The 22,921-nt window shown below is 38.4% G+C and overlaps 1 protein-coding gene and 2 long non-coding RNA genes across 3 annotated transcripts; all 3 read right to left on the reverse strand.

The window, feature by feature from the left end:
• Window positions 1-1,736: 1,736 nt before the first annotated feature.
• On the reverse strand, window positions 1,737-3,130 carry LOC103436027 (uncharacterized). The gene is made up of 3 exons (XR_529511.4): window positions 2,055-3,130; window positions 1,905-1,971; window positions 1,737-1,784 (listed from the first exon to the last, which is right to left on the reverse strand). It is a non-coding gene; the product is annotated as an uncharacterized lncRNA (long non-coding RNA).
• Window positions 3,131-6,197: 3,067 nt separating this feature from the next.
• On the reverse strand, window positions 6,198-6,752 carry LOC114823763 (uncharacterized). The gene is made up of 3 exons (XR_003771711.2): window positions 6,720-6,752; window positions 6,416-6,494; window positions 6,198-6,330 (listed from the first exon to the last, which is right to left on the reverse strand). It is a non-coding gene; the product is annotated as an uncharacterized lncRNA (long non-coding RNA).
• An 8,665-nt stretch (window positions 6,753-15,417) lies between these two features.
• On the reverse strand, window positions 15,418-21,974 carry LOC103436026 (protein CROWDED NUCLEI 4-like). The gene is made up of 8 exons (XM_008374439.4): window positions 21,495-21,974; window positions 20,396-20,605; window positions 20,061-20,314; window positions 19,421-19,691; window positions 19,249-19,332; window positions 17,266-19,148; window positions 16,869-17,136; window positions 15,418-15,879 (listed from the first exon to the last, which is right to left on the reverse strand). Exons 1-8 carry the CDS (start codon window positions 21,705-21,707, stop codon window positions 15,835-15,837), a joined length of 3,228 nt encoding a protein of 1,075 aa, XP_008372661.2. The 5' UTR covers window positions 21,708-21,974; the 3' UTR covers window positions 15,418-15,834.
• Window positions 21,975-22,921: the final 947 nt, after the last annotated feature.

The following is a 22,921-nucleotide window of genomic DNA, read 5'->3' on the forward strand; positions in this document are numbered from 1 at the left end:
TGCAATCCTTTTTTTCTTTCAACTTCCCAATCTCTCAATTTCTATCAAATGTTTAAATCAACTATCACATGGTCTTGAAGATTGTACTTTAAGGTAATAAAAACTTTGAATTTATATTTTGCTTTTCAACAATTTAGCATTCAATGGATTATTTTAATATTTGAATCCATTAGGGTGATGTTGATTTTAGAAAAAAAAACAAAAGAGAAACAATTGGCGGCGTTGAATTTATTATACTCGTCAATCAAGTTTTATTGTTCTTCACTCTCAATCTTAGACTTTTGACTACAAACATTTAGTACATATGCATCTAAAAACATGAGATGTGTAATATTTAAGTAATGGTTGTATATCTATCTTCTTTTGAATATTAGTAGAATTCTTTTATGTATTTAGAAAATTCTTTTTTGTACATATCAATGTACAAAGAATCAAAGGTCAAAGAATTTTAAGACTCTACTTCGAAGGTTTCCCTAGAACCCCCCAAATTCTCAGAGTCGGGCCTGTGATCAGGCTAACTATTAGATAAGGTCACAATTCCTATTAGCAGTTGCACTAATCTGGAGTGAAGTTCCCCTGAACATAGACAAACCCTAGATGAGATGTCTGGACTACATATTAATACACGGTTGAGTAGTTCAAGAAATGTCACCTCTTTTTAACCTTGAAACTCTACCACTACAAAAGATTTAACCTTGCCAAGGAGACTTTGAAATCTTGCGTCCAGCCTTCTTGTGTTCTTAATCAACATGTCGTCTTTTACGATTTCGATTGTACTTGAGATACGGGGTTTTGACTAATTTAATTCCTAAACTTGTAAGCCACTATTAGTTTCCCCTTCAACTTTTAATTTAGTTAGTTAATATCTAAACTTTTATAAATAGCCAACTCTCTAAATTCAGATTGTCAAATTGTTCATCCATCGTTTTGTTCCTATTTTTCACAAGGATAGCCCGTTAGCCAATTAAGAGGACAAAATGACTTTCCGCTCCTTGCTAAAATCTACATGGTAGAACTAATTCTCCTTTCCCTCCAAATTGTGCAGGTGTGATATGTCGAGCCCTGTATAGCAACAACTCATCTAAGTGCAACAAAATAAAGTTTCTACCATCTTAAGCAGCTCAAGTGTTGTCTACTTAACAAATACGAATGAAATTTTGAATGCAATGTTATGTACCCTAATAGTGAGATGATAATTCTCTACAATAAAAGTTTAGGAGCTTTAATGAAAGAAGCTTGGACCAAAATTATTTTAACAAAAAATCATCCTATAGTTTTCTATAATCAAAAGCACCTCAAAATTAACCAGAAGGACAAGGCTCCCAAATTCTACATGGGCTGGATTACAGAGCCCAACACAGGCAAAATTAAGTTTCCTAAAGTAGGGCTGGGTTCGGTTCTCAACGGTTCGGTTTTTTTCCAAAACCGAAACCGAACCGAAATTTCGGTTCGGTTCAAATTTTTTCGGTTTTTTTTCGGTTCAGTTTTTTTTTCAGTTCGGATTTTTCGGTTCGGTTTCGGTTTTTTTTCGGTTTTTTTTTTTTTTTCTTCCTCCAAAAATTTTAAAAAAAAAATGAAAATATGAAAGTTTACATTCAAAGTCACTTCAGAGTCATCCTTTTTCGGTTATTCAACACAACACAACACACACACACCATGCCCATTGTGACCGCTGATGCTCGTCATAGATATTTGGTTGGGCATAAACATCAGGTTTATGTTGTACTGAGGTGTGAGTCCTCACTAAGCTCAAGCAAACAAGGACGAATAGTTTTCTCCACCACCTGTGCAAAGCGTGTTATGCATAAGTGCTTTCAGTGCTTTAACTCGATTTCAGTATTGTATTTTGAAAATTATGCTCCTTTGCGTAAGGACTATCAAATGAAAAGATCTCTATTACTTACCGACTGATCAACTATCGGAATAATCGACTGCAACACCTTAGCCACATTGAACTTGATGTTTGGTACCCTACAAGAAGAAATTCTCAGCCCTACCGTGCAAACTAAATCAAACAAAAAGCGTAGTTTAACTTAATAGCTTCTAATCTATACCTGTCTTTTGATGCAGTGCCAGTGACTATCACTGGTACAAGCCTGGAACAAGTGAGTTCTGATCCCAAAACAGGGGCAAGTAGGGAAATGGCATTCAAATTCAATACGAAAACTTTAACTAATTTACATAATGTTAATGACTAGGATTTCAGAATTTAAAAGCGTTTCTTGGTCTCTTAAACCAGAAAACTTCAACAAGAGTTGCTCATGCTTATACTATCACTATGTTCCTTTGCAAGTGCTAAAATTTCCTTATCAGATCATCATTACTGTCTGTAAAAGTAAAAATTTAGCACCATACTGCAAAAGCTTTTTCTGATTCACCAACATTGCTTCAGCACAAATCTTAGCTATATGTCACATAAAAGCAGTATGCTACTAAACAGGTCTACCTTCCTCGATAATCCAGAACAAAATTGAATACCACATAGTCCAACCACCAGATATAAGTATGTACTTTATAAAAAATCTCATGTTTAACCACCAGTTCGACACACACAGAAAAAAGAATATGTAAACATACAGAAAGAAAAACTTGTGAGGAGTCAATACCTGGAGGACTTTGGGGCCGAGGAGGTGAGAGGACTTTCGGATGGTATGCAGGTCGGGCAAGGACCTGGAGGAGATGGATTTGAGTTCCATGTTGGTGAGCTCCAACTCCACCGAATCCACCACAGTACGCGTGTCATCGGACAAGGCGGAGTGGATCAGGATCATCGCCTTCACTTGTTCGAGGTCGCCGAAGCACCATCCTCTGGTTCATAGGGTTTCGATTGCAGCGTCGAAAGCAGCGCCGGAACTCCCCCATCCATTTTTCAGCGCCTGTTTGCCGCGGCGTTTGATTTTTGGGGCTCGAAACGGCAAGAAGAAGCTCACGGCGAGGGTGAGGTGTGAGAGATTGAGAGTGAGAAGGGTCGTGCCGTCGCGGGTCGCCTGGGATTCAAGACCAAGAGAGACAGAGAGTTTGAGAAAGACAGAGAGGAGGCTCGGCTGCGCGAGAAGGTTACTGGGTTAGGGTTACACTGGAGGCAGGGAAGGGAACGAGAGAGAGAAGAGGGGAATGAATAAAAGGTGTGGCTGCTTGTGGCTAGGGTTAACTTAAAGGGTTTTGTTGATTTCTCAAAAAAATTAAAAAACTTTTCTGAAATGTTGGAGGCATGAGGGTTCGAACCCTTGCGCTGCAACTTGAAAATTTTCCCTGAAACCAACTTGGCAACAGGTTTTGTTTTGTTATGATTGTATGACTAAACTATTTATAATATTGAAAAAAATAATTAAATATATATATCGGTTCGGTTCGGTTTCTGAACCTCAAAAACCGAAACCGAACTGACCAGATTCAGTTCGGTTCGGTTTGACAGTTTCGGTTCGGTTTTTTTCGGCCTTGGTCCGGTTTGGTTTTCGGTTTTTTTCGGTTTTCGGTTTTTTGAACCCACCCCTATCCAAAAGTGCCACTAATAAAAAGAAAGCCCAACCCCGCACAAAACTCAGCAAGGACAAGTGAGGCGTTGTTGAGCAGACAGCATGCTCATTGCCAAGCGCAAAACCATTATTGCCGCGTAAAACCATTATTACTGTCACTAGCCCCGTGTTCATTCCAATATTTCTTCCTCTGTTGTAATTGTTCCATTGCAGCACATACATATGGAAGCTTTTCTAGGTCATCAACAAGCCCCGACTCTGCCTTGACCAACCAACCATCTAACTCTGATATTGCTTTTTTGACTGAAAGATCTACATCTGAAGTAAATGTTAACTTTCAAAATGGATCACAGCTTTCATCACCGCAACCTCCAACGACATCTTTCTCTTGTTTACTTTTATGGGATAAAGTAAATGAATCCTTTTGTAGACTAAGGAGCATAAACTCTATAGTATCACCAACACAACACTGCTTAACATTCTCCACGAACAATGTGTATAAATCCTTCGAGGATATCGTCAAAAAACACAATGGGCAACTTTTCCAGCAGTCTCCTTTATGATCCTCCTTCCCCATCTGCAAGTATTGGAGAATACATGGGATATATGTATGGATGTCTAGATGCTTATGTTATCAAATTGTCAAATGGTACCATTATTTATCGTTTTTTTTTTATCAAAGTATGTCATTCTAATCCTCCTTGAAATAAAGAGACACTATATATGAAATTGGACCAATAAGTAGACATTATTTATGAAATCAGATCAAGAACGAGAGACACTATTTCTAAAACTAAACCAATAGGTGGAAATTATTTATGAAAATAGACCAAGAAAGATACACTATTTATGAAACTAGATCAAGAAAGAGACGCTATTTATGAAACTAGACCAAGAAAGAGACACTATTTATGAAATTGTATAAATTGCTATATAGAATTTATGAAATTGGACCAAGAACTAAACATTATTTATGAACTTGGACCAAGAACTAGGTCACTATTTATGAAAGTTGACCAAGAACTAGACACTGTTTATGAAACTGGACCAAGAACTAAGCCACTATTTATGAAAGTGGATCAAGAACTAGGCACTATTTATAAAACTGGACCAATGAGTAAACACTCTTTATGAAATTGAACCAATAAGTAGACACTATTTTTATGAAACTAAACAAAAAATTAGACATTACATCGAAAACTGAACCAATAGGTGAACACTGTTTATGAAATTGGACCAAGAAAGAGACTATTTATAAAACTTTACGAAAATGTACACTATTTATGAAACTGGACAAAAAATTAGGCATTATTTATGAAATTGTACCAATTCCTATATACTATTTGTGAAATTGGATTAATAAGTAGACATTATTTATGAAACTAAACCAATAAATTTAGTTTATTAAATTTATGAGCTAAAGCATTGGTAGATTAAAAATATTTTATGAGCTAAAGCATTGGTAGATTGAAAATATTTTATGAGCTAAAGTATATGTTAGAGAACAGGTGTCCATCACATGCATGCCTACGCATGTGACTTGATCTTACACAAGTACACTTGCAGGCTCAAGAGGTGTATAATAATTCTTTGATGGGGAATGACACCAACATCTAGTGTCCATAACATGCATGCCAAAGCATGTCACTTCATCTTACACAAGTACACTTGCAGCTGCTTGGTAAACAATACTACCAACTTCCTGTCACCCTAACAAACTCACACTAAAAAACAAGGATGGAGAAAAAAGAAACGGCTTCTCAATAACGTCTTTAAATGATGATTTTTCGTATAAAGAGAACACAAGGGTGTTCGTCACTCCCTTTCTCTATCTCCCCCTCTCAAAGGTCGCTTTTATATGTGTTTTTGTGGGATTTTCCTGCTTATATTTTGGTCCTCCTTGTTCTCTTCTGGGTTTGTCTAGATTTTAATGAGATGGCTAAAGGCTAGTTTGATATTGCTGTGCTTTGAAAAAAAAAACTACTTCTACTGTGCTGTGCTGTGAGAATAAGCAGCTGTGAAATAAAGTAGCAGAGTGTTTGGTAAACTTTTTTGTAAAAGTGCTTTTGGAAAGAAAAAAAAACAGTATTATAGTGTTTGGTAAACTTTTATGTAAAACAGCTATAACTGTTTGAAATGACCAAAAAGGGTAAAATACTAGATATGCCATTAATTTAATTTTCTTAACAAATAAAGGTGAATTACTAAATATACTTTATTTTTAAAGAAAAATATTTATAAACTTTATCTTAAATTCATTAGTACAATATTGTTAATGTACTTGAGAGTAGTCTAATCAGATTCATTCATCAAACTTGCCACTATTCTATTTCCTAATGGCACCGCCCAAAGAAGTTGTGAGTTCCAACTTTGTTCATTGTACAACTAGGTTAACGGGTTCTTTCACAATTACTCTCTAAACCACTTCAAATATAGAGTAATGAGATTTAACCAAGTATACAATTTGAATTAAGCAATCCAACTGGATGCCTCATGTTAATGCACTTGTCCAAATGCAACCTAAAAGAATTCAACAGAGAGAAGGAACTGGAGGTGCTTTCAACTACTGGTACTACATATGCAATATCATAAAACCAGGTCACTCTATACAAAACCATTCTACAGAAAACACGACTACTTCACAACGACCTAAAAGCATGTTGAAATAGCCTAAGCTGAAATGTCATTTTAGAAACTTTTCACATCCCGAAATCATCCAATCACTCTTCAAACTCGGTGACGTCCATCACATCAGTCATGACAATCTGATTCTGCGTTTTACTCAATTCATCAATATCAGCGGCTAACAATGGATCATCCTTCACTTTATCTGACTTCAATTTTGCAGGGCAAGCTGATAGGAGGAAAAACCAAGAAGGTTTAGCAATCTCACCAAAGTATAAGTCCAACTGATGTAGGGGAACAAAAAATAAATATACCTGCAACAGGGCATCGTGTGTTGTTTTCCTGTAAGTAATGCATGATATGCCCTTGTCGTAAACATACTTGCATACGACACTGCATTTGGGGGAAAAATACACCAAGAAAAATCTTTAACATTAGAAAGATCTACAACAGTGTAATGTGAGCTAAAGTAAATATAAAAAGGGATTGGAAATGCCTAAACACACATAAATACTCAATGCTAGAAGTCTTATGCCACACCAACATTCAGCAAAGACCGTAAATTCATATTTTCCCAACAAAGAAAAAGATAAATGTCTGAAGTAACTAATACAGCACCTGCGTACTGGATGCTCCAGTTCAGTGACAGGCAAATGGTCTTGGGGCCAGAAATAACAAAAATCACTTCACATAAATTTTTAGAGAGTGAATTTTCCTGGTACATTGGATAATGGCTTTCATCTACATGCAATAGTATACAGGGAATGCATACTATGGTCAAATGTGGTCTGCTTAGTAGATGTTCCTATTGGCGTCTCACAGAGAGGGATAAATTCATAGTCCTGGCTACTGATGGGGTACGTAGCCAGTTAATTTATGCTACTTACAAAAGATATGTATAACATTTCCTTTCCTTTTCCCCCTTTTATTCCTCGTGGTCTTGGAATCTAAGATTAAAACTTTCTTGGCTGATTTGGGATGTCCTCTCTAACAAAGAAGTGGTAGACATTATAGCAACAGCCCTAACACGTTCTTCTGCAGCTCGAGCACTGGAAGAGACAGCAATTCGAGTGTGGAGATAAAAGTACCCAACTTCCAAAGTAGATGACTGTGTTGTAGTTTGTCTATTCCTTGACTTAACATATGTCAAACACATTGGACATGGAGCAGTTTAATACATTTACAATAGAGCAAACATCTTTAGATACAACAACAACAACAACAAAGCCTTTTCCCACTAAGTGGGGTCGGCTATATGAATCCTAGAACGCCATTGCGCTCAGTTTTGTGTCATGTCCTCCGTTAGATCCAAGTACTCTAAGTCTTTTCTTAGGGTCTCTTCCAAAGTTTTCCTAGGTATTCCTCTACCCATTCGGCCATGAACCTCTATCACGTAGTCACATCTTCGAACCGGAGCGTCAGTAGGCCTTCTTTGCACATGTCCAAACCCATTTTGTGTACGTGTTGATGCTTCACCGCCCAACATTTTGTGCCATACAGCATCGTCGGCCTTATTGCCGTCCTATAAAATTTTCCCTTGAGCTTTAGTGGCCTACGACGGTCACACAACACGCCGGATGCACTATTCCACTTCATCCATCCAACTTGTATTCTCTGGTTGAGATCTCCATCTAATTCTCCGTGCTTTTGCAAGATAGATCCTAGGTAGCGAAAACGGTCGCTCTTTGGTATTTCCTGATCTCCGATCCTCACCCCTAACTCATTTTGGCCTCCATTTACACTGAACTTGCATTCCATATATTCTGTCTTTGATCGGCTTAGGCGAAAACCTTTAGATTCCAACACTTCTCTCCAAAAGTTAAGCTTCGCATTTACCCCTCCTGAGTTTCATCTATCAACACTATATTGTTTGCGAAAAGCATACACCAAGGAATATCATCTTGAATATGTCCTGTTAACTCATCCATTACCAACTTAAAAAGGTAAGGACTTAAGGATTGTTGATGCACAAAATCAGTAAGGACTTTGGTACAACAGAAAGTATTAAGTTTGTGATCTTCGCTAGATTGTTCTGGTCATTAGTGTGGATAAGTATGTAAATGGATAGAGACAGGAAAGCAAACACAAAATGTACGTGGTTCACCCAGATTGGCTACGTCCATGAAGTAAAGGAGTTCTCATTAATTGTGAAGGGTTTACACAAGTACATAGGTTCAAGCTCTCCTTTAGTGAGTACAAGTGAATGATTTAGTACAAATGACATAGTTTCAAGCTCTCGTCTTCACTTGCCTTATCTGTCTCATAGGTAGATGTGGCATCTTCTCTGGAAGTACTCTTCCTTCATCCAGGGGTGGTATCTTTAACTGGTGGAGATGCACAAGGTAATGTATCAATTTCACTTGAAACTTACTTGTAGTTTTAGGCTTGGTCAAGCGCGATACAAACCATGTAGTAGGAATCCCCCAAGTTGCCGAGCTAGGGGATCTGCTGAAAGAGGCGACAGACAAGGTAAGCAATCAGAGCTCCAAGCAATCAGTCCCAGATCAGAAGTTTGATTTCAAGTTTAAGCTGATTGTTCTCATTCTCCCTATCTTGCAGGCAGTATGAAGGATAGGTCGTACCCAGTGCACAAGCCTCCCGTTTTACGTAGGGTCTAGGAGAGGTGAATGTCGGCTAGCCTTACCCCTATTTATGGAGAGGCTGCTCCCAAGTCTCGAACCCGAGACCTACCGCTCATGGGCGAAGGCACTTGCCATCGCACCAAGGCAGCATGAAGGATAAAGAGAAGAAAAGGAGAATATATGATATGAGATACTTTTGCTTTTGAAGAAGTAACTTTCCACAGGCTTATTCTTGAACTGGGCTGGAGGATTTTCTAGTTTCCTTCAGAGTATAAGGCCGACTGAAGAATTTGAGGGTCAAAACAAGTCCATCAAATCTAGAGTACGTTCGACCCTGCTGATATGGGATACTTTTGCTGTTGACAAAGTAGTGGATGTATCGGCACGTGTTCTGTTACGCTTGTTTCCACATGCTTCCTTGTATCCTTCTCACTTTCCCTATCTGTTCCTCAGGCAGATGTGGTATCTTCTCTGGAAGCATAAGATGTTGAAGATGAGTACTCGAGAGCAATGCCAGGTAAGTAATCAAGTAAGGGGTTCTAGGCAGTCAGTTCTTGATTAAAAGCTTGATTTCAAGTGCTGACTGATTGCTCTCTTTCTCCTTGTCTTGCAGGTAAGAACAAGGCCAAAGGAAAAGACAGGGAAAAAGCATGATATGGGATACTCTTGCTTTTAACCCTGATGATATGAGATATTCTTGCTCTGGTGTAGCTTGTTTGCAGAGGGATTATCGGGGGGAAAGAAAGCTGAGTATTTCAAGAGGCTTCGTTGGGAGTGCCATTTCAGATATGAGGAAGGGTTGAGCATTTTTGCAGGTCTGCCTGTCCGTTAAGGATGGAGGTCGACATATATAGGAGTTTCCTTAACAACAAGTAGTAATGCTATTCATTTACCCTACTTGGTCATAGCATGGTAGTGGGAGTTGCAAGCTTCACGTGTGTCAGAGCACTTTGAAAAAGTGGTCTGTGGTATCTGGAAAGCTGATGTTGCATGTGAAGATTACATACAAGCTTTATCCAAGGAGATATGGCTCTCGAAGTTGAGAAAGCGGTGCCTCTTCGGTTTTCGAACAAGCAATCCTGTCGGGGATCTGGCTCTCGAGATTCGGATAACGGTGCCTCTTCGATTTTTGAGAGAGCAATCCTGCTGGGAGTCTGGCTCTTGAGATTCGGATAGCGGTATCTCTTCGATTTTTGAGAAAGTAATCATGTTGGGAGTCTGGCTCTCGAGATTCGGAGGACGGTGCCTCTTCGATTTTGGAGCAAGCAATCTTGTTGGGAGTGTTTTCTCGAATGTGAGTAAAGGTTGGGCATGTTTGCTAGTCTACCTTGCCACAAAGCATAGAGGTTGACACATAGGGACTTTCCAATTATCCAGCAGTGGTGCTATTCATTTACCCTTGTGGGTAATAATATGGTAGCTAGACCTTCAAAATTTATGTGTCTAAACTTTGTTAGTGCTGTTTCTTTGCTATTCTTTTACCCTTCTTGGTCATAGCGATGTAGTGGGAGCTATAAGCTTCACGTGTCTAAACTTTGTCAGAGATTTTTGGCAAAGCTATCTGTGGTACCCATGAGCTGATGGTGCGTGTGGAAAGTGGATAATTGAACAGTAAGATTCATGTGCTTTTTACTTCACCAGAAATCTTCAACAGAATGCCCGTAATTTCAGCAAAGCTGAGTGTGCATGTGACAGGTGCTGACAAGGCTGAGAAAAGCAGGTGCCTCTTCGATTTCTAAGATCGGCCATCGTGGTCTCTGAGCAGCCTAGGTTTTGAGAAAGCAAGCGCCGCTTCGATTTTTGAGATCGGCCTTCGTGGTCTTTGAGCAGCCCAGCTTTTGAGAAAGCAAACGCCTTTTCGATTTCTGAGATCGGCCCTCGTGGTCTCTGAGCAGCCCAGCTTTTGAGAAAGCAAACGCCTCTTCGATTTCTGGGCAGGCGCCTCTTTGATTTCTGAAGCTCCGTCGAGTGCAGATTTTTATAGAGGCTGGCATTAAGTTCGAAAGCACACTTGAATCTTCACCAATAGAAGCTCCCTTCTTACACTTCTAAGATCTTGATTTGTCCGACCTTTTCTCTCTTCAACACCTTTGAAAATGTCTGGCCCCTCCGACCGTCGTTTTGACTTGAACCTTGTTGAAGATGCAGCCACGCCTTCTCCAGACAACATCTGGCGCCCATCCTTCTTATCCCCTACTGGTCCTCTTACCGTTGGGGATTCCGTGATGAAGAATGATATGACTGCTGCGGTGGTGGCCAAGAACCTTCTCACTCCCAAAGATAACATACTACTTTCCAAACGGTATGATGAGTTGGCTGTTAAGGATTCTCTGGCTCTAAGTGTTCAGTGTGCAGACTCTGTGTCTAATATGGCCCAACGCCTATTTGCTTGAACCCGTCAAGTTGAATCATTGGCGGCTGAAGTGATGAGTCTCAAACAGGAGATTAGAGGGCTCAAGCATGAGAATAAACAGTTGCACCGGCTCGCACATAACTATGCTACAAACATGAAGAGGAAGCTTGACCAGATGAAGGAATCTGATGGTCAGGTTTTACTTGATCATCAGCGATTTGTGGGTTTGTTCCAAAGGCATTTATTGCCTTCGTCTTCGGGGGCTGTACCGCGTACTGAAGTTCCAAATGATCAACCTCCGATGCCTCCTCCTTCTAGGGTTCTGTCCAATACTGAGGCTCCGAATGATCCCCCTCTGGTGCCTTTTCTTTCTGGGGCTCTACTGATTGCTGAGACTTCTCCTAAGCAACCTTTGTGAAGGCTCCCTCTTGTTTGTTTATTTTGACTCATGTATATGTACATATTTGTAACTTATCGGAGATATCAATAAATAAGCTTTGCTTCATTTCAACGTATTGTGTTTAATACACCAAAGCCTTCTTCACTGAGTGGGGTCGCTATATAAATCTTAGAACGCCATTGTGCTTGGTCCTGTGTCATGTCCTCCGTTAGATCCAAATACTCTAAGTCTTTTCTTAGAGTCTCTTCCAAAGTTTTCCTAGGTCTTCCTCTACCCCTTCGACCCTGAACCTCTGTCCCGTAGTCGCATCTTCTAACCAGAGCGTCAGTAGGCCTTCTTTGCACATGTCCAAACCACCGTAACCGATTTTCTCTCAATTTTCCTACAATTTCGGCTACTCCTACTTTACCTCGGATATCCTCATTCCTAATCTTATCCTTTCTCGTGTGCCCACACATCCAACGAAGTATCCTCATCTCCGCTACACCCATTTTGTGTACGTGTTGATGCTTCACCGCCCAACATTCTGTGCCATACAGCATCTTTAGATACTTGAGGTAAAACATTTGCATGACAATACTGCTATGGTGCTACCCAAATCAAGCAGTGTAATATATTTATCTAACTCTAAAGGATTATCATGGCTCTTTACATATAAACAACTACAGAGGTGCCCCTCAAGGATTATCATGGCTCTTTACACACAGAAGTGCCCCCTCAAATATTCAATAGTACAGAGTAGGTTGAAAACCATCTATAGAAAATGGAAATCGACGACTAAACTAACATTATCATAATTGTTTATCCACAATTTTGCTATTGTTGACTCTTAAGACTTTGTGACTTTTTCTGAAGCAATTAGATTGTCAAAGACTAATAATAAAGACAAATCCCCACTTAGTTTACAAAACTCATCCAAGACAGAAAACCACTTTAGGAACTCTTCTGGAAGACTCAAAGTCTCAGAGTGTTCGCCGCAATCACGAGACTATTAATCTATTATCACCTATCAGATCAAAACAAAAATACCGTGACGCAAACAAACCCACAACCAATTAGCTTTCCAACCACACCAACTTCAAAAAAACATTCAAGAATTTCCCTTTCTCCACCACAATCTCACAGATGGTACTCTGCATCATTTTTGGATGACTGTCATGATAAAAATATATATAAATCAATAAAGGAACCAAATCTAACCATGTTTTTCTACAAATAAACAAAAATTAGACAAACAAAATTAGCAGTAATCATGAAAAGAACAAAAAAAGGATATTAATCAGCCTAAACCAAAAACTGTGAACCAAAAACTCAAACCTAGTACTAATGAAAAAGAATAACATAAATGAAGAATTCAGAAAGAAAAAAAATATAAAACACGATAGAAATACGAGCACTGACCTGGAGGTTGAAGTTTCAGAACAGATTGCGAGAGCTTGAAGAAGACGATGAAATGGCGTCATAGAGGGGTGTGCTGAATCGCAAGAGACGAGGGAACGACGCATGACAAATCAGAAGCAGAGTTCACATATCAGAAGCAGAGTAGAGCTTTATAAGAAATTATCCTTTATTATGTACCTAAACCCTAAGATAAATCAGAAGTAAACCTTCTAAAAAAATGAATAGAGAAGTTATCAAACTTCTCTCTCAAATTTTCTTGTTTCCTCCACAAACCCTAATTTTTTCCCCAATTGTTTTGTCCATCACCAGTTTTTTTTCCCGACACCCATACACTCATCCCTTCGCTCTTCCCACCCCTCTTTCACTCACTTTCCCCATCCCCAAATTTAAAAATCCAAAAAAATAAGTAACAAAAATTTAGACCAGAAAAACTTACCAGAGGAATGAGGGAAGGCGACGGCGATGTCTGTGGGGCTGATACCGACAGAGAGAGAGGAAAAGGAGAAGGAGGAAGACGTGCAGTGGCAACAGATGAGAAGAGGGCGTGCGAGAATCTCTAAATGTTCTGCGAAAGGAGGGCGTGCAAGAGAGAGAAGGCAAAGAGAAAGGAGGGCAATGTTGGCAATTTGAAAATTTCATTAATAAAATTACTGTAGCTCCATGTTTTCACAAGGTGCTGCTTTTTGCAGCTTTCCATTTTTAGCTTTTTTCCATCTAGAACTTTGAAATAAAGTTTGTTTGGAGTGTTTACCAAACACCAAAAACTCTTCCAACTTTTTTTCATACCCAATTTTTTTTAAATCACCTTAATACCAAACCTGACCTAAGATTGCAATTTTGTTGCTCTTGGTTTTGGCTTGTATCAGATCAAACAATGCAGCTTCAAAGTCTAGTTTCTTCCTCACTCCCTTTGATCATAATCATCATCACAATGTTGGAAAGAAGGTGAAGGGCTCATTAGCAAATGGAAAAGTGTTCAGAGGGGCAGCAACTAATTTCAGATAGTTTTGCAAGTCCAAGGGGCAAACCAAAATACACAACAATTTATACGCACCTGCCCCTAAAATAGAAGACCAAATCCTAATTGCTATTGGTTAGGAGGTGTTCGAAGATCAACTCCAGCGTCGTTGTTGTAGGTGTTGATGCATCTTTGTGGTAGCAGTGGACCCAAAGATTGGAAGATTGAATTAAGGTCAGTGGACCGAAGCTATTCATCGGTCGGAATTTTGGGCCAGGGCAGGTCTGAGGTAGCAGTGGCTACGATACCTGAATGTTCATCAACAACACAACGATCTCTCATCTCCTCTCCTCTCCTTGAGGAGATCGTCATCGTTGTGTCATGGGGAGAGGGGGAGACAGAGCATAGCAGAGAGATCCGTAAGATTAGACGAATGCCTTTAGGGGAAAAATCAGAAACTCATTGTTTGGGTCATTTTAATTCGACTCGTTTAGTGTTGGGCTTTGTCTCAACCATTAAATAAAGTTAGTACATGATTTTTTTGTTATATTCAAAGTTTTCAAGCATTTTTCATTAATTTTTCTTAAAAGTTTAGGACAAAATATGACAGTGGCTTACAAGTTTATAGAATAAATCGAATAAGAACCTCTTGAGACAATATAAAAGTTTCTGCATTTCTCTGCATGATGTCCTGTGTTTAATTCCTTTACAATAATTTTAACATCAAGATATGCAGATTTTGAGCAAATTATTATTACTTTATTGAAAAATTGCGGTACTATTTTTTTTGAAAAAAAAATCTTATTATTAAAGATATGAGAAAAGATTCGAAACTATTAAAATAATCTAAAGAAATGAGGAGATACGGATCCGAGACAAATGATTAGAAAGTCAACATCGTATTTATTAGGATATTAAACCACATGTAAAATAAAAAATATAATAAATAAATATTGCTCCACTACAATTTAATAATGTTTTTTACCGTTCATAAGTAAAATGTTTTAAATTCGACTTAGATGCATAACAAATTTGATATATAAACATTGTAAATGGCTTTTAATCAAACCAAAATACCCCTTACCTATATAAAGGATCGTGGAACGAATCACAAGCTTAAATCCTCAAGAGAAACTATCACTTAATACTATGGTCTAGTGACATTTCTCCTTCACTTTTAAGTAAGAGGTTTTATGTTTGATTGTCGCTAAGACGAATTTGAACTATATTATTGTTAGCTTATTGCAAGACTTAGCCCATTCTTCCTCTAATATCGCTTAAAAAAAAAAAAAAAAAAAAAAGGAAAAGTCCTCAAGAGAAACTTTTGCATATCTCCCTCATCACACCAGTAAACTAAAAGTAAATTCAATAGTAACCTTATTCAAAGCATGGGCTTTTAACAGATTATTCTGATGGCCGTCCTTATCCAGACGATAAATATTTAAAGACAAACAGTGCCTCTTTCGAAGATAAACTCCCAAACTAATCAAACTTAGTCATAAACCAACTAATTAAATACAAATAATCGGCATGATTTATAATTAAATGACAACGGCGACGACGACAGTGGAACTTTGTCAACTAAGATTATGCTTGGCAATCACACTGTTTACAAATGTTGCTGAACAACCAGAAAATCCTTGTTCATTAAACAAAATAAGGTCCTATATCTTACAAATGCCACGCAACACTACACTCCATGTTCGTCCTCAAACACCAACTCCAAAAGTAAAAAACAGGGAAACGAATATCATACCGGATAAACCGAAGATTCATTCCAACATATAGATCTCATCAGCAAGCTTGACCGTGCATTACTTACACGAACCTTAACGAAATTCAAAAGGCGATAACCAGTTTGGGGGGGGGGGGGGGGGGGGTGACGAAAAGTATGCTGTTTGCATCTATTTAACCGTGCAGGAAACAAACTAAAAGTACACTATCAACAACCAGTTTTTTACTACTGTCTTTTCACTATGTCAGCTTTCCGATTTGTCTCTTCACATCTAAACTTCTGTACACTCTTTTCCAATATCATCTCATTCGGACTGCAAATTCTTTTCGGTTATATCTTCCTCTTGAGTCTGCATATCAAATGCATTCATTAGTTTCAAAGCCATAAGAAAAATAAAGAGTAGGGAAGCAGTAGTAAAATTAAGCAGAAGATGCATGGGGGGTTGCACTGGTCGCACGGAACTGTATAGTTTCACAGATTTTCATCCAAGACCATTTCCAAATGACTCAAAATATCGTGAATTTGACCCCAGTAGAACTAGACTATTATTTAGAAGGCTGGGAAACAACCATTCATGGTGGGGCATAATATACCCCCAAATAATTCCTCTCATTTGAAAAATCAAGATTTACAGAAAATAGATTTTCCTTCAACCATAACAAAAGGGATTAGACATCAACAGCAATTATCGACATCAAAAGAAACAGCTAAAATACCGCACTCTAATACAGAAATTATGTGTCTTAACATAATACCGGCAACCTACATACTGTTCCTATTTATTTTGGAAGGGGGTCTGGAAAGACAATCATAGAGAAATCAAAACTAACTATTCTTTCCTGTAAAATAATCCTCTGAGATATATCCTTACACTTCAAAGCATTACACTACGACCCTAGAATCAATCCTCATTAAACAACTGACATCACCACACTGCCAATACAAACACGATGAAATACAAACATGAAAAATGGATATAATCCAAATAAAAACTTATCCATGTTAAACAATCAAAAGCACAACTTCAAAAATAACAAGAAACACATAATCGTGATTTAGTTTAGGCCTTCAAGAACATTCAAATCAGTGGGGCAACAAAATTGTGCTTATTTTTAACTGACACAATCAATTACATGTCCCTTCTGTTGATGCTAGCAATGTAAACACTTCAAATTGCAATGGATGCAAACATACAAAGTTATCAGCAATCGATACAATCAACCTATCATAAATGTTAACACAAAGCATCATATGCAAGACATTATATGATTAAGAAGCAGAATTTAATGCTTTGCTTCCATACAGAAAAACATCAGAGCAGGCATAATTAAATAATACCTGACAGTGGTCAATAAATTGTCCAGCATCCCCCAAGTTCGATTCTTGCATCTTTTCTTGAGCCTTAGTGTCACCGGGTAAGACACCATTCTTTACATGGTCTGGTTCCACAACAGAATTCTGTGCCTCTGATTTGTCTTCACTGGAAAGAGTGCCAGTAAAAGTCTCCCCAAAAATCACTTTAGTAACCTTTGTGACTTTATCTACTATTGAAACAGTACCCTCTTCAGCATCTTCATGAATTTGATGAAATGGCACTGATGCAACGCTGAAGTCAAAATACATATACGAGTCAGTTCAAATTTTCTCAAACAATTGAAGTAAATGAAATGATGAATTATTAAGATACTATTTCCAGAAATACTGGCAAAAGACAGTAAAGGATTAAGTGTTGTACCACTGGCTATTGGCATGTTCTGAGGAATTCGGAACGGCATCCTGCTGTTGCCTCCTTTTCTTAACATTCTGCCTAGGCTCAAGGAGTGGATCAAAACAGCCAGCGGACGAAGATTTGTCCACTCTTCTTTTCCTTCCTCCCTTGAAGACTTGTTCTGAGACTATGGGGCCACAACTTTCACCATCAAATTCCTTAATTTCAGATTCAGAATCCTTTGTTCCATTAGAAAGGTCACCAACAAAGGGCACTTCAACAATAACCTTTGGTTCACCAAAAGCACACTGTCTCTTGCTGGAAAATGCAGGTGAATTGCCATTTCCCATGTTCCGATGCCCATCATATTTACTTGATGTTTCTACCTGTTCAGTTACTGTCAAGCTTGTTTTTTCCAGAGAGATCACAGGGCTTTCTTCAAATTCCAATTGGTGCTTCTCAGGAGAATTTTTAAACATCAGTTCCCTCCAACGTCTTAACCATGAGAAGCGAGCAGAACTGGAAGGAGACAGCCCTGTCTTTAGCATGGACTGGTTGCTAATGTTGTCAGCGTTTACTTCATTATGCAAATTAACATCAGCGTCTCGTACAGAAGAAGTTTGCTTCAAAGATCGTCTAGAAGTTTTCCGGCTGTGAGGCACCAAATCAGATTGTTGCATCTCAGCCACAGGTGCACTATCTAAAGCAGCCTTCAAATGTTGCAGTTCCTTCAGGTGTTGAATAAGACCAAGAATCTCTTCTCTATCAGCGTGCAATAATTCCCTCTGTTCTTTTAGTTTCTCCCTCTGAACCCTCAGTTCCTCAATCGAATTACATAGCTCTGCCCATTCACAATCCCTTCTCTTACGATCCACGTTTATTTCTATTCTCTCAGACTCAAGCCTTTTCCTTTCTAGAGCAACCTGGTCCCTCTCTTTTGCAGATTCTTCCTTGAGGAAGCTGATAATCTCAACTTCATTTTTCTTTTCTTGCTCAAAGGCAATCTCCTTTTCCTTCAATGAACATTCTAACTCTTCATGTTTTTTATCTATACAGTTCTCCAACTCTCCCTTCCGTATCTCAATTTCCAGTAAGAAATCTGCACGCTCCTTCTGCATCTTACTGAACCACTCAGTACGCTCGTGAACCATCTTACTCATGAAGTCCTCCCGCTCACTAACAAGTGATTCCACATCCCGTTTGTGCCGATCTCGCATTTCATCCTTCTCCCGTCTCAAGTTATCATGCTCATCCTTAATAAATTTTGAGAACGCCAACCTCTCCTCTGCTACACGCTCCGCTTCCTTACGCAGCTCTTCTCTCTTTTCATCAATTAATTCCCACTCAGATTCAAACTTCGCTTTCTCTATAGATAATTTATCTGCCTCCGCCATCAACTCTAGCTTTTGAGCCCTGACTAAATCTATTTCTTCTTTAAGCTTCATCTCAAGATCTGAAAGCTCACTAGTTTCAGATTTCAAAAGCTCAAACCTCTCCCTAGCACAATCAAGTTGTTTCCTTTTTTCTTCAAGTGAATCCAAGGACCTTTGAAGTTCTAGCTTCATTTTGATAATTTCTTCCTTTTCTATTTGCAACATACCACCATTCTGTTCAAACTCCTTCTCAGCCTCTCTCAAATTATTTTCTTTCTCACCAACAAGATTTGACATCTCTGCCACTTCTTTCTCCCTATCCATCAATGCCCTCAACTGAACTTCCAAGTCATGCTCCCTTTCATGCAGTAGATCTTCGCGTTGATTGAGATCAACCTCCCTCAACTCCCAAGCCCGTCTCTTGGCCTCAATTTTATCTTCAAAAGATTTCAGCTTCACGTCCAACTCCGTTTCAAATTCAGACTTCTTTTTCCTCAAATCAGCTTCGTGACTTGCTATAGCTTTCTTAATCACATCCTGGACCATCCATATAAAGATTGAGGATAAGAAAGAATTAACAGATAGTAAGTCAACATCAGAACAAATTTAACAGGAAATAGACTATTGAATCACTCACAGATTCCTTGCTCACAAGTTTTTCCTGCAAAGCAAGTATCTCTTGCTCTTTTTTGTTCAATAGAACTTCTCTTCTAGTTAAAGCCTGCAAACACTTGAAACAGAACCACATTAGTGAAGATTTCAATAAACAAATAACATTCAGATAGGGAAAAGAATTTAACAATGCGAACCTCCTCTCTATTAATAAGGGAAGCCCCAGTTAGCTCCAGATTCAATTTTTCATCATCTAGGGCTCTACGCTCCTTCTCAATATTTGCTTTTACGTCTTCTAACTCTTTTTCAAGTTGATTCAGTTCCTGAGATCGACCAAATATGAAATCCTCCCTTTGGTTTAGCAGAGCTTGTGCATCAAGTAACCTATCTTGTTCTTGCTGCAAGGATTTCTGCCTTTCATTTAAAGATTGTCTCTCAAGGCTTATCTCTTTCTCTTTTGTTTCACAGCTACAAAATAAAGTTAAAGAAAATCAACAAAATTAAAAAAACTTTCTACTGATTTTATGCATAGAAATACTTAGAAGTCGTTTACTGAGCTAGCCTGCCTTGAACAGCGCTCACCTAAGGGACCTACAACATTGAGGGATAGGTGGGGAACAATGCATTTCATGGTCAGATTTAACACAACTATTGAAATACATAATTCATTGAAGTGAATCCATCCCTTGATGCATTGTTCCTCACTTGTCCCTCATTTAAGCCCCGCAAATGAGAATTTGTCTTACATTTATTTATCTGACAGGTGATGGTAAAGATGACAGATCCTAAAACTGAGAACAAGGTAATCACTATTTAAAAAATAACTGAAACACATACTCCGTCTTGAATGACAGAATGTTCCTCCTAAGATCATCTTCACGAGCTTCAACTTCTCGCATCTTTCTTTCAGCAATACGGTGAAAGCGACAAGCTTCCGCTTGCAAAGATTCTGCTGCATGCAGTTTTCCCTCAGCATCAGTGAATTTCTTCTCAGCATCCTCCACCACTTTCCGTGCTTCAGCCAATTTACTGTCAGCTGCAACCTTCGTTTCAGCAGATTCTGCACGCTGCTCATGCATTGTCTTCTCAATCTACATATCCATGCAAACATGTTATCATCACATGCAAAGAAAGGAGATGGTTACTACAAAGATTCTCAGTCGAAAGCTTACACTAGCTATACACTCTTCCTTGACACCTACTGTCTTTTTTAGGCACTCCTCCCGTTTACTTGCATCAGCCAAAGCAGATAAATCTGCAGCTTTATCACGCTTATGCAAAAGTTCAGCGGTCTTGGCAGAGGCTTTAATTTGCTCATAATTGGATGCCAACTCCTTTCTTTCCAATATGAGAAGGCCCATGTGGTGTTGGTGGTCGAAAATCTAAATTAAACTAAACTGGTTAGCAAAATAACAAAAGGAAAAATTTTCTACCACACACTTCATCGAAAATATATGAACAACATATTCATGTTTCTCACCTTAAAACAAAAATCAAGGAATATCACCACCACCAAAAGTAACACCACAAAAAAGACTCAATAGACAGCACAGTTATTAAGGTACCCCAACCAAATCAGTAAGCAGCATGAGACCAACAGGCAATGGGGAGTCGACAAAAAGGCAAAAGAATAGAAGATAGAAAATGGTAGACAAATGGTCGTAGTTATATTGATTGACATTGTTCAGAAGAAACAACGTTGAATACATACATTCGTAGAATATAAAATAAATGATTCATTCATTATAATGGTATTTTGTAACCCAAGAAGAAAAGGATAGAACTTAATAACGATGGAAGCCACGGACCTATGTCATTTCTTATTCGGGATCAAACAGAGCATATTTCTTATTCAGGGCCAATCAAAACACATTGTATACATAACTGCCCGTCCAACCACATTCCCTAATGCCAAAACTCAATAGAAAGAAATAAAGTTTCACTATTTCACAACACGGCGACTAAAAAACCTCTGCATGCCAGAATATTGAATCGAACAACGAAACTATCAAGAACTTAATCTATATAAAAATAAAACTCAACCAACAAAATTGTATACAATTCTTCTGATCCTGCTTGGGCATATGCGATTGCTTTTGAAAATAAAAAATAATAATTGAATTCCACTACTTTCCGAATGCTACATTCAGCCAACAAATTATATAAAATTCCCTATACAAAATACCCACTGCTGAAACAAATAAAGTAAAATTCAGAAATTCAAATTTCGAAACGCAAAATTCAAAATTGCAGAGTGAGAAAGGGAACAACCTCTGCTTCAAGCTTCGCAATATATGTAATGAGCGCCGCCTTGTCCCTCCGTTTAATCGATTCCTCGTCAAATCCAACTTCTTTAAACCTCTTCCAGATCGCCTCATCACCGACGGCGCCAGGGCCCTGCAAAATCCTAGACCCCGGCGTTATGGACAGAGCCCTACCGGAACTCGGCGTCCTCGCAAAGAGCTCCGACTGTGGAGACGCCATTACGTCGTCGGATCACCAGTTCAGTAACACAAAGCTAAACCCTAGATACTTTACCAATTTTTAATCTCGCTCTCCTTGCTTTTTCTTCTCACCTCAATCTCTCTTGCTTTTCCAAACTTCTTCCCCTCTCTCTCTCTCTCTCTCTCTCCCCTCTCTTTCTCTCTCCCCTCTGTGCTTTTTGGATGTCTTTGTCCTGTGCTTTGAAGGCTCTGTACTCTTTGGACTGAGTTGGCTGAAGCTTTTGTTTTGGTTTTTGGTAATTAAGCCGTCTTTTAATTCTTGTTTAGCGGCACATATTTTAGTTTAAAATTTAATTTAATTTTGGGAATGTGACGTGCAAGACGAGATCCCACTCCCCCACTCTTCCATTGGAAGCAAACTGGAGTCAACCTTCCACGTCATCAATTTGGTAAAACCTTTATTTTTTTAAATTTATATATTATATATATAAAGGAGTTTTAATAAAAATGTTTGAACTAAGACTATTTTAATAACCAGCTTAAAATATTGTTTAACCAAAAGCTCTTCAAATTTAATCACAAGAACAAATGCTCTAAATTAAATAGGGTTGGATTACAAAGCCCAACACGCTCAAATATACTTTTTCATAATTGCCCCTAACAAAAAAAAAAAAAGAAGAAAAGTTTCTACGTGATCTCACCCTTTCTTATTAAAATTGTTTCCCAATGAAAATGGGACAGCTAATCCCAACCTGAGATTTGCATAACACATCAATTTAGTCATTGAGATTGAAAATCAATAGAAATGGTCCCTGAGATTGTCCACCATCCATTATTTTGGTCATTCCGTTAAAAACTCTGTTAAGTGTCGTGGAGCTCTTTGCCGAAAGTTTAGGTAATTTTCAAACTTCGTAACCCAATTGTTTCTTAACCAAATTCGACCCATAATATATCAAAATGAAGATAGGAAAATGTAAAACAATATTATACCTATTTGCAAGCCCAATGGTTGCCAGAGATGGCCGGAAAATAGTCTGAAAGTGACTGGTCCGCAGGAAAACTGAAAAACTCGCTGGAAACTGGGAAAATTTTAAATATTCGTAACTTCTTCAATACTCAACGAAATGGAGTGATTCAAAAACGAAAATCATAATTCTTGACGAGAAGAAGAAAATGGTACCTTTTTCTAGCCATTTTCTGGCCAAACCATGGCGAGTTAGCCATCGAGAAAGGTGTCATTCTCTTCTTCTCATC

The sequence above is a fragment of the Malus domestica genome, chromosome 02 (assembly GCF_042453785.1).
Source record: "Malus domestica chromosome 02, GDT2T_hap1".
Taxonomy (NCBI): Eukaryota; Viridiplantae; Streptophyta; class Magnoliopsida; order Rosales; family Rosaceae; genus Malus; species Malus domestica.

Excerpts from the sequence above, each read along its gene's own strand:
- LOC103436026 (XM_008374439.4), bottom strand. The coding sequence starts at position 21,707 with ATGGCGTCTCCACAGTCGGAGCTCTTTGCGAGGACGCCGAGTTCCGGT. Across the intron at positions 19,692-20,060 it reads ATTCTGTCATTCAAGACGGA|CTGTGAAACAAAAGAGAAAG; the intron begins GTATGTGTTTCA and ends TTTATTTTGTAG. Across the intron at positions 19,149-19,248 it reads AACTTGTGAGCAAGGAATCT|GATGTGATTAAGAAAGCTAT; the intron begins GTGAGTGATTCA and ends TGGATGGTCCAG.